This window comes from Helobdella robusta (genome assembly GCF_000326865.2).
Source record: "Helobdella robusta unplaced genomic scaffold HELROscaffold_15, whole genome shotgun sequence".
Taxonomy (NCBI): Eukaryota; Metazoa; Annelida; class Clitellata; order Rhynchobdellida; family Glossiphoniidae; genus Helobdella; species Helobdella robusta.
In genome coordinates this window covers 3,464,956-3,477,135 of record NW_008703839.1, presented here as the reverse complement: position 1 = coordinate 3,477,135, position 12,180 = coordinate 3,464,956, and the positions used below count along the sequence as shown (strand labels likewise).

Genomic DNA, 12,180 nt, shown 5'->3' with positions numbered 1-12,180 from the left:
AAAAACATTTTTATTCCAATTTAAAATTCGCAAGAAGAATTTTTTTTGTTAGTATGGATGATGCAGTTGTGTTGTTAGCATTCTTTATTTTATTTGACATTAATCTGTCTATCGTCTCAATGAATTTATTGAGTTATTTAAAATCAAATAAAGCCATAAAAAAGAGGTCACTAGCCTAATTTTTGTGGCCACACTAGCAAACTTTTGACGAATAATCTGAATAATCCCCCCTCAGTTAAATTTCAACATTTTGAAATTCTGGCTCCGCTTCTATCAACATGGTCTAGATCCACCACTACTGACGTTGATGATGATGACGTTGTTGATGACGTTGTCGATGACGACAATAAATTTGCCAATAAAAAAATTTAAAAAAAAATGAAACTAGAAAAAACAAAGAGAATGAACATGCTATTAAATTTCTAAAAGTTCAGTAGAACATTTCAAAATAAATCGATTGTACAATGCATTGAGGTCGATAAAACGTCTGCCTTTGCGATTATCTTCATCATCATCATCCAATATTATTCCATCTTATCGTCAATATCACTAGCAGTATTTGTTATGTTGTCTTCAACATAGTCACCATTAAATTTCATCCTATATTTTACCACCAAACTATTTGTTATCTATTATTATATTTTACATTATAAACGTTTAATATAACACATTATGTTATTCATCATCATCATATCATTATCTCTTAAAGAATCATCAACATCATCATCTTCATCAGACACCATCACTTTATGAATTAATTCATCATCATCATTATTGCAACTAACATAAATCTCATATATTATTAGATTGTCATCATCATCACCATTATCATCACCATCTTCTTCATCACCATCATCACCATCATCATCAACACCATCATCTTCTTCTTTATCATCCTCACTTCCACATTGTAAGCTTGACACCTATATTCCTTTCGAAAATTATTTTTTCAATGGTTATTAAAGACGATAGATATTTCGTTTAGTTTTTAAACGCTTAAACATCAACACAAGCCTCAAACACAGAGTGATTTCTATAATATTACTATTTAACGGGTTATCAATACTAAACTTTATGTTAAAACTTAAAATAAGAAAGCACGGTAAATATATATTATAATATATAATCAAATTTCTCAACAAATTGCCCGCTTGTTTATAAACATTTCTGTGATTTTATGGAAAGTAATTTTGAGCCGGCTCTGAAATGTTTATTACCGAAATTGTTCATACTATGAAAATTTATCGGCAAGAGTCATAGCGTACATGGAATTATTTCGACCGTGTATGTATGTCGGTAATCATTTATCAACCTACATTTTATTGTTACTGAAAAGTTAATTTTGAATTTTCTGAAACCCGGACAACCATTACAGCATTCATATGTATGGTTTTTGCTTCCATTAGATGGGGTGGAATTTATAATCTATCCATCTACTTGTCTGTCCGTTCGTCTGTTTGTCTTTGTCCATCTGCTATCTGTCTCTCTACAGTTTCCTGCCTGGAAAATTTTATTATTCAGTTCTTATTCTCGCTCAGAGAAACATGAATCCGTATAAAATATTTTTACTTGCAATCATTTCAAAGACAGGCATTAGCTTCGAACCGTTTTTTATTTTTGGTTGAAAATAGGTATAACTTCAACAACTTCAAGTTATCAACAATTTTAACCAGCTAAGTTTTTACATAAAAAAATTCTGCTGTTTATTGATTGTGTAACACCATACGTTTTGAAAAATAGAGAAAAATATAAAGAAAAAACATCTATTTTGGAAAGGGAGCAGCAACATACTGCAACACTTCAAGAGGCTGAAGAGATTATCCATTATTTATTCACTTTCCAGTGAAACGCGCCATTAAACATTGATGATATATGTTCATTCATTCATACATATATATTTATTTCGCGCGTTTTTATGATTAACTTCCGTTTCATACTTCATTTGATTACTTTCATAAATTTTTCAAACAAATGCTCTTTATTGGTTTCAATTTATTTTTCTCAAATTTTTAAATGGTTTTTCGTTTTTTATCGATATATCATCTTATACATAATATTTTACGTAACATACCGCTATTGTATAGTCAGAGTCAAAAAATACTCGAATACACATTTTAAGCAACAAAATTTATATTAGTCATACAATCTCCGTTTATTTTTTAATTTTATTTACACAATTTTCAATTTGAACTTTTCCGAACAAATGTCAGTAAATATACGTAGCACAACACTACAGGAAATAATTAAAAAAACACTTAATTCTCCGTCTAAATTTTCCAAATTTGAATAAATTTTATTTAAACTAAACTAATCGAATAAATGTTAGTTTTATGTTGGATGGTACGCAGCGGACACTCACACCTGTGTTACAAAAAAGAACCTGACGCTGGCCAGGCAAAGATGTGTAATTCATTGGACAATCAAATTAATAATGAATGCTATTCGTCATGGCGTGGAATTGAACTATCGAAGATAAAGAAATAAATGCTTTGGTTAAGATAATACATCTTTTAATTCATTGTTTTTAAGTATTGTTTGAATAAAAAAAAATTTCTAAATCTGAGAAAAAAACAAAAGTGTAGAAAATATGTGGCAAAAGGTTGGATAAAAGTTGGAAATAAATTTTAAGGTGATTGCCCTGCACTGGATAGCATTCGTTCGTTCAGCCAGTTACTAACTCACACATTTAAACATTTATTTGTTTGCCTATTCGCTCACTGGTCATTGTTTTTTAATCATTTACTCATTCATTCCATCATTCATTCCATCATTCATTCTATCATTCATTCCATCATTCATTCCATCATTCATTCTATCATTCATTCCATCATTCATTCTATCATTCATTCCATCATTCATTCCATCATTCATTCCATCATTCATTCTATCATTCATTCCATCATTCATTCTATCATTCATTCCATCATTCATTCTATCATTCATTCCATCATTCATTCATTCATTCGTCCTATTTTTCCATTCGTCTTTTAATTCTCCCCATTTATTCATTAGTTTAAAAATTGACTTTTTATCTATGTGGTTAATTTTCATTTTATAAATTTTGTATTAAGGCAGCTTGGTCACATCACATAACATTATCACATGATCACATTACAAAATCACGTGATCATATTACAAAATCACGTGATCACATTACATAATCACGTGATCACACTACAAAATCACATGATTACATTACATAATCACGTGATCACATTACATAATCACATGATCACATTACATAATCACATGATTACATTACATAATCACGTGATCACATTACATAATCACGTGATCACATTACATAATCACGTGATCACATTACATAATCACATGATCACATTACAAAATCACATTATCACGTTGCATGATCACGTGATCACACAAATACCTGATGACAATCATACTATAAAAAAAAAACATGTAATTTTTTGCGTCTGACCCCGATCTCTCATTTCAACTATAAAACATTCACCTATGTGATAAAAATGATTCCATGTCAATTATAAATATTTTGGGTGGATGTGCATGTGTATGTGTGTTTTTTTTGTGTGAATGTGTTTGTTTGTGTGATAGTGTGTGTGAATGGGTTTGTTTTTTATTGCGTTAATGTGTATGCGTGAATGTGTGAATGTGCTTGTTGTGTAGTGTATTTGTGTGTGTTTGTTGTGGGTGTGTGTAACATTTGATAAACAAGAATGATACATTTGTACAACTTGATAACTTTGCAAAAATTTGACTAGAAAATTATATTATTGGCAAAAAAATTTTATATGAATTAAAATGTTTTGCTGATAAATTTAAATGTTTTTTAGTAACAATGAAATGAATTGATGTAATAAAAGTTTCTGTTAAAAAATTCAAACCACAGGTTAATGAAGCCGCCCCGATAAACAACGGCAAGCAAAGATATCATCAATGTTAGTAACATTGTCTTTGTTGTTGTTGTCGATGTCGTTGTCTTCCTTGTTGTTGTTACTATTGTTGTTGTTGTTGTTTTGGTTGTTGCTGTTGCTGCTGGTCATTTGTAACTTTTAAATGGTGCCATTTTTTATTCGTTGAACATTATCGTTGTTTTTTTGGTTTAGTTTTGTTGATGTTTCAAATTAGTTTTGCCCAATGTTACGTGTGCTAATGTTCGATTCCATTGGATTGTTTTTTAAGTTGTTTGTTTATAATTTTTTTCTTGAAAATTTTTATTATTCTTTAACTAAAACAGGCAACATACATTTCAGAATTGATACTTAATTTAGTGTCAGTTTCTCTTCATAAATTAGATTTATTAGCACGTATTCTGCATACATTCGTGTAACGTATAGTCCGATCACTTTTTGAAATTGTGGTTTATAGCGAAATTCCGATTGACCAGCATCAGTCAACATTAATCGTATTTTTTTATTTGGCATGCTTTAATTTTCTACTAAACTTTTTCTCAGTTGAATGTTGTTTTATGTGTTTTTGTTTTTAGAGTTTTTTGTTGTTGTTGTTTGACTTCAGAGACAAAACTTCTTCATTTAAGTTATGTTCAATTTCGGTCTGCCATAAATTGGCATTTATTGCTTAAGGACATCTTTAGTTTTGTTTCAAGTTAATTTTAACGGAACAAATACAAAAGAAAAATAAATATTCGTAAGAAATACTGCTTATGTTTATGTGTATGTTTGTGTTTGTGTGCATGTCTGTGTGTGTGTGTGTGTATGTGTGGTGTCTGGGCGGGTGGGTGAAGGTTTGTGTGTGTTTGTGTTTATGTTTTTTTGTGTGTATTTTTGTTTATGTGTATGTGTGTGTGGTGTGCGTTGTCTGTGTGTATATATATCTATGCGCATGTGTGTGTGGTGTGTGCGTTTGTGAAAATGTATCTGTGTGTGTGGATGCTATTATTAGAATGTTAAGTGCAGTTTTATGGTGAAAATAAAAAAAAATAATTTTTTATTTGTATCAATGAAATAAATAAAGGAATAAAAACAACTTGTGCTTCTGATTAGTTCACGAGTTAATGGATGTTGCTATCTGTCACGTTGTTCATTTATTCATGCGGGGAATGTGTACAAAATAGAAATGTTCCCTTGTGCAGAACATTCGCCGGTGCAGTCGAATAGGATGGACCTTGGCGAAAAATTAAAACAAACAAACTGAAACAAACTAACTGGTAAACTTGCTTGACGATGTACAAAGTAATGAAGTAGTACAGATTATATTAAGCGCAATTGTAATGAAGTACTACACGTCTTAACATGTAATACTTGTCGTAAATGTGTCAACATTACGTGAGAAATTGAGCTAAGGAAGCATGTGCGTGCATGTTTGTATAGAATGCAGCGATACAAAAGTACGCGTGTGCAGTGCACATTAACTCAAACAAAGAAAACACGACGCCATCTCTGTGAATTGACGGAAGAAAAAGAAGTAAAATTGAACATTTATAAAGAAGCATAAATAAGCACGCAAGGACTTAATGAGGCACAAGCAAACATGGGAATGAGCGTAGCAGGCAGGAGGAGTGCACGTTGGAATGAGCGTTGAGATGCAGAAAACATGCAAGAAAGTTAAGTCGTAATGCTCATCGTCCATTTATGCCTGCATTCATTGTCCTCAAACAACTCCAACAATACCATCGTGACTCCTCTAACGATCGACACAGGCGTCCGATCCATCGTCGCTAACATTTCTTTGAAACGATTTTTTATCGTTATTTTATCTCCCTGTTAGTTATTTTCTCATTTTAAACGGCCGGGAAGGATTTGCAATTCAAAACTTCATTAGCATTAGTTGGATGCTAAACATGTTCAGCTCAGTAAATGAGGCGCAATTGTGGATATAATAAATAACTCTTAGTATCTTTAAATGCCACTAAGTATCTTTAAATCTCTATATACCAGAGATTAATATATCTAAATACCACTAAATATTTTTAAATTTTTATATATCAGATAGTAATATATCTAAATACCACTAAGTATCTTTAAATCTCTGTATATCAGATAGAAATTTTATATACCAGATTTCTATATAGCAGATAGTATTTTCATATAACAGATTATATCTTTATATGCCAGATATTATTTTTAAATACTAATTAGTATCCATATATACCAAGTAGTATCAATATACCAGATAGTATCTTTATGTAACAAATAGTATCTATATACCACACTATATAAAAGATAGTATCTTAATGTCGTTTCTACGGCTTAAAATCTAACAAAGAGATCATTGGTTGAATCAATGAATCCACCTTATGTTTGTGTTGGTGTGTGTATAAGTGTATCTGTGTGTATGTTTGTGTGCGTGTGTGTTGGTGTGTGTGTGCGTGTGTGTTGTTGAGCGTGTGTGTGTTGAAAGTAAAAATTAGTTCTGTTAACTGTTATCATTATGCGTTTTTTCATGCGTTGGTACGTCAGAGTGATTTGGAATTCTTGATGGTGGTGACCAACAGCCACTCCAACACCTTCTCTTTCTGCAAACTAATTTCCTCTTTCGTATATTCTTTGCTGTTTGCTTCGCGAGTCAAAATTCATTTCGTCTTTAAGAAAAAATACAGTCTCGCCTGTTTGCTTTCGTTTTCATTATTCAGATTGTAATTATTCTTTTGCAGATTTAAGCAAACTTTTCGCTACTCAGGTTATCACAGCCGTCAAGCATGACAAAATTTTTACAATGACAAAATTTCCAAATAACCCTCAATGACAACCCATTAATTCCTCAAACGAATGCAGAACTGTCAAGCCATACAACGGTTTCTACGTTCTTTGTGCTTGCCAAAATCTGCCAACTCCGCCGCTAGTGTTGAATAAGTGTTAATTTTTTATTTCTTTAAAAAAAATTTAAGAAAGAAGTGCACAAGTATTTTAAATTTCTTCCGTTAAGAAATGCAAGGCGAGTATGATTGATTGAGTTGCATCAAAACAAGCATAAGACTGGCGCTCAGAAATTATCAAATGCATTTTTTAAGATGTTTGCCAGAAATGATAATACGGAATAATTAAATGAACAACAGCAAAATCAAACTCGTTTGAAAAGACGGCGATGAAAGTAAAGATGAAGGCGTTCGACTGAATGTGTGACATGTTAACATGTGCTTGATTTGTTTTTATGTTTCGTCGACTAAGTATTTAAATTACGGTTGTTTGGAAGAAATATCAAGCTGAAAATTTGGTTTAAATTTTTTTCATAAATTTTTCAACAATTAGTAACTTTTTTGTTTTTGCTTTTTGTTTTTCAAAGTTGTTTGTTAGTTTAATTTGGTCATTTTTTTTCTTGCTCCACAGTTTTTATTTTTTCTCCAAAAAAATATTTTTGTAGTCAAATAAAAGGATGATAAAATCGAGGAACGAACTCATTTGAGATTTGTGCTGGTGCTGGTGCATTGTACGCAGTGACGACGACGCCCCTTGCAATAAGATTAATCAGATTTCACTATTTTTTATCTTTTGCATGGAAGGCAGGCGTACAAATTTTGCCAATAAATAAAGCAGAATCATAAAATAATATTTATAAGGGCTGAACTGAAAATATTTATAGCATTATAAGTTATTATTACGAAAATTTTAAAACTGGAATGGAGAATATATAATTTTTAAAAACATTTCGTAACGTAACCTCAGCTCGGAGTAGCAGCAGTAGGCATGAACGAGCACGTCTCTCCAATCAGTCTGCTTGTGTGCAAGAGATGCTATTAGAAACAACCACAACAACTGCGCAACAACATTATCCACAAACTCTCCAACACCGTCAGCATGCATCAAGAGAAGATCGGCCGCATGTGCAGCAGAAACAGTTGCAGCATCAGCTTCATCATCACCCACGAATCAACCCTCGGTATTTACAACAACACCAACATTATCGACAACATCAACCACAACAACAACAACCATTCAAAATACGAAAAATCGGGTCTGACCGTTTACAAATAAGACATGATAACCTGCAGCAGAAATATTTTATTTCAAGACAATTTGAGACATCGTCATCAATACTGGCTCGACAACTTTTAGAAAGAGCGCCAACGACATCGTCAACATCACTGTCCCTTGCTCCTCCAACACTTCCACCAAATGTAACGGCGCCATTTGATTCCACGCATTTCATTGCACACACAAATTCTGAAAAATTTGATTCGGTTTCATCGTTATCAACATCAGAGGCTGCTCTATTAACATCAACGCAACCGACACAGACACATTCAGCAACACAGACCACTCACGTAACATTAACAACACAGACATCACAAACAACATCTTCGACCGACGCCCAACCACTAGCATCATTCTCACTGCATTTGCAGTCATCGACGGAACTGGACGGAACGCTAGCAGCAGTCGGTGCAAATCAATTGAACATTCCGTTCATTAACCTTTCTGAATCTTTTCCTTCAACGTCCAACAATTCATCAACAATCACAACGGCCACATCATCATTATCTGGTCTTAGTGCAAATATGATAATGGTATCATCGTTAGACCAACCACCATCCTCTCATCATTATGTCCAAAATGTTTCTCAGTCATATAACGTTGTCTGTTCAAAATATTGTGCTTCGGATATAAACCAAAACTCAATCCATCATCATCAAAAACATCACCTAGTTGACAATTCATGCGTTTTAATACATCAAAAACTACAGCAACAACAACCACATCAACAACAACACCAACACCTACATCACCAACAACACCAACAAGCTGGAATATATGATTTGCACGAGTATCAACGATGCCATGACGTTGTCATCGGCACTCCAACCGACCAGATGCACATTCTTCCGCTTAATATTTGGAGGTGTTTTTTTTAATATGTAAAAAAAAATTATAATAGTAGCATCAAATAAATTTCTCCTAATTCAATTTGTATCACTTCAATGTTCATTGCTGAGCAAATAAATTGCACCGCCATTCAATGCAGACAAGGAGTGGTTGAACTCGACGGAACGATGCAGTTCCTGGATCCAACCAGTAAGGTAATCAATTAGACGACGTTTTCAAAATATCATTTTCAATATTATATAATTGTTTTGCGTTTTGCTTTCAACAGTTTGTTTGTATTTTTAAATTCTTTCTAATTCCTGATGACGTTCAAACCCTCTTAAAATCTCCCCCATTTAAACCTCTCTCGTTGATTTGTTTTCAATTTGATCGTTTCGTTTGAAATGAAACTTGAGTCATTTGAGTTACAAGTTGAAATATTTTTGCCACTCTAATGATCCATTTGTACATTATCTGCCAACATAATTCAGTTTTAAATAACTATTTTAGGCACACAAATAATTTGTAAAAAAAAGCATTTTTTCAACATGGTAGCATTAATAAAAATTGAGTTTTTTTTACAGAATTTTCAAATATAAATAAATGTTAAATAATTAAATTTTACAAAATTTAGTATGAGCATGAAAAACAGCAAAAAGCAAAAAATAATAATGCTTTCAAAAGCATAATTTCAAAGTTATTTTAACCAGATGAAAATTGAGAAAAATTTTTTTTTAATATTTTGAGGTTATCAACACCGCTCTCAAGAATTTTTATCAAATTTCTATAGTATAATTTGGAAGAAATTTCATTTAAAAATTTTATTTTGCTGGAATTTGAGTAATTCTTGCTGCACGTAATTCCGGCAAAAATAAAACATTTAAAATCATCCATGTGAGTTGTAGTCACGAAATTTGATCATGCATCATTTATTTTCTCATTCATTCATCCATTCCTCGTTTATTTATTCATTCATTCATTCTTTCTTTCTTTCATTCGTTCAAGAATCTTGTTTGCGTGATTATAACTTTAAAAAATTTTCTAAAGAACTTCCACCGAGCAAAGATTCGTGCTCAACTTCTTGAATCATTGGAAGATAACGTGAGATGCTTTTTTGTATTTACTTTTGTTTCGTTCAGACCAATTCAGCATGACAGGGAAGTAACAACCACTTTCCATTGAAACTCTCTTCAAATGAAGAACGATGGATAAACAACGTTCCCTTCAAATTCGAATTTATAAATAGAAAAAAACATTTTATTAAAAAAATTTTCTCCCGGTTAATTCATAGTTCAGAAAAGTTAATTCAAACAATTTTTTATTGCAGTTTTTGTGGTTTAGCCGATAGTATTCTTAACAACAAAAACAACAATAATAGTAATTAAACGATAATAACAATATGTCGCTTAGAACAGGGCCCAATACGTTTTACTGCATTGCATAGTATTAGAAACAGGCTAAATTACTTCGTATCGCACCGAAATACCTAAAAACAAAGAGGTAAAGTGCTTCAAAGGTGTCTTGATACGACGGAGGGCTAGTTGTTACAGAATGGAAGAAATGAAGGCTGGCTGTCTCATCATGGAGGAGAACCAACAGAAGAACCTAACGCTGCAGAGAACATTTGTTGAAAGACTGATATGAGTTACCTATTTGAATCTGATTAAAGCTTGTGACTAGTATGATTTTGAGGTGTAAAAGGTTGATGATAACTTAACGTCTGCTAGATAATTAACGCAGATTAAAAGTAATGCGTAGATACGTGAAAGCCAGAGAAGTTTGATTAGTGAAGTTAAGCCGGATAGATGATTGCTTGGCTACTCAGTTTGGAATATCAATAAGTTATGAATTGTTTTTCAAATATTCATTAATAACTGAATTTAATTTGGGCTAACAACCTGTTAACGCTTTTTTTTATAGAAATTTTATGTTGAAATTCCCAACTTAGCTATACGCTATTGAAATTATTCTAAGCATGATGTTTAAAAGGTTGGATTTTACGGAAACAGCATTCCATTTTAATTATCGAGCCATTCTTTGTAAGACGACAGCTGGAGACATGCCACCACACTCACCGTCCATCTCGTTTTTCGGTTCAACACCTCTAGCTGTGAACGTCAATTGAAAATTTGCACTTGAAACGTTCTTTTTTGAACTCGCGAGTCAACTTTTCCGAATGGTACTGCGCGCTGTTTGCAGTTTGTTTTTGTTTCCATCAACTTTTTCAAAATTTCAACCGACCCAACAGCTGAAAATCATTCAAGATACTCAATCGGTTGTTTGCTCTTCAGAATTTTTCTTTTAAAATATGTTTTAAATTCCTTTCAACAAAATTTATTTGACAGTCATAAATAATTAATAGTAACTGTTAAGAAGAAATGCAATGGAATTGCAAGCAATATTTTTCTTGTAGTGCATTTTGAATCGCAACAAATTTTTTGTATCATCGGTTTTGAACATTTTTTACCTGTTTAAAATTGTTTTTCAATTTCTGGATCACACTTTTGGTTTTTTGCTAGTATAAAAAAATTGAGTCTGTGTTAATTGATATGATAAGAATAATAATTGCTTGAATAAAATATACTTTCCATGCCAAACATTCTTATCGCGTCATCATTTACTTCCATTGCGATGCTACTTGGAAAAGGAATGCTAATCGAATTGGAGCATAATTTATTTCGGTGCGTTTTCAAAAGGTGGATACATGTGCAGTGCAGCTGCTAGGAAGGAAGCGAGAGGTGGAATGGAGATCTAACTCACTCAACAAAAGTTTTCTGATGCATCTCACTCCTAGGAATTAATTGATCACGTGATGAGTGTGGTGCATCTCGTTGAAACATCGTGTCCATCCTCATCCTCCTCATCCTGTTGCTGCTGTTGTTCGGCGACAGAGAAAAGAACACTTTTCATTATTATTATTGTTGTTGTAGTTATTATTATTATTATTGTTGTTGTAGTTATTATTATATTATTATTATTATTATTATTGTTACTCTTATTGCTATTATTATTATTATTAATTATTATTATTATAAATTATTATTATTATCGTAGATTATTCTCACTTTGAAGCATGTTGCTAATTATTTTAGACTAAATAAAAGAGTTTTCAGTATTTTTTTCATTATTATTATTATTATTAGTAGTAGTAGTAGTAGTAGTAGTAGTAGTAATAGTAATAGTAGTAGTAGTTGTTGTTGTTGTAGAAGGCTATAGCTTTGACTTTGTTCGAATGTTTTATATATATTTAGAAAATAAAAGAAAGATGATTGATGGAATTTTCAAGACGAGGAGTTTTTGGTGTGTGGTAGAGGTCGCATCCTATGGCTGATAAATGTTGCTTAATAGATAAATATATATATATATACGTATAAAAAGTATATATATATATATATATATATATATATATATATACTTTTTACAATATTCTATAAATTCG

The 12,180-nt window shown here is 31.9% G+C and overlaps 2 protein-coding genes across 2 annotated transcripts in view; one reads left to right on the top strand and one right to left on the bottom strand.

Annotated features, from left to right (window-relative positions):
• Positions 1-7,736: 7,736 nt before the first annotated feature.
• On the top strand, positions 7,737-10,385 carry HELRODRAFT_169504 (hypothetical protein; the record flags this gene model as incomplete). Its single annotated transcript, XM_009015306.1, has 6 exons — positions 7,737-7,893; positions 8,262-8,454; positions 8,624-8,778; positions 8,902-8,951; positions 9,747-9,842; positions 10,242-10,385. 6 exons carry the CDS (start codon positions 7,737-7,739, stop codon positions 10,383-10,385), a joined length of 795 nt encoding a protein of 264 aa, XP_009013554.1.
• Positions 10,386-11,497: 1,112 nt separating this feature from the next.
• Positions 11,498-12,180, bottom strand: part of HELRODRAFT_169503 (hypothetical protein) — a gene marked incomplete at both ends in the record, with an annotated part of 1,887 nt that continues 1,204 nt past the window's right edge. Inside the window, one exon of the mRNA XM_009015305.1 lies at positions 11,498-11,643. Coding sequence (XP_009013553.1) covers positions 11,498-11,643 — 146 coding nt within the window. The remainder of the gene's footprint in view (positions 11,644-12,180) is intronic.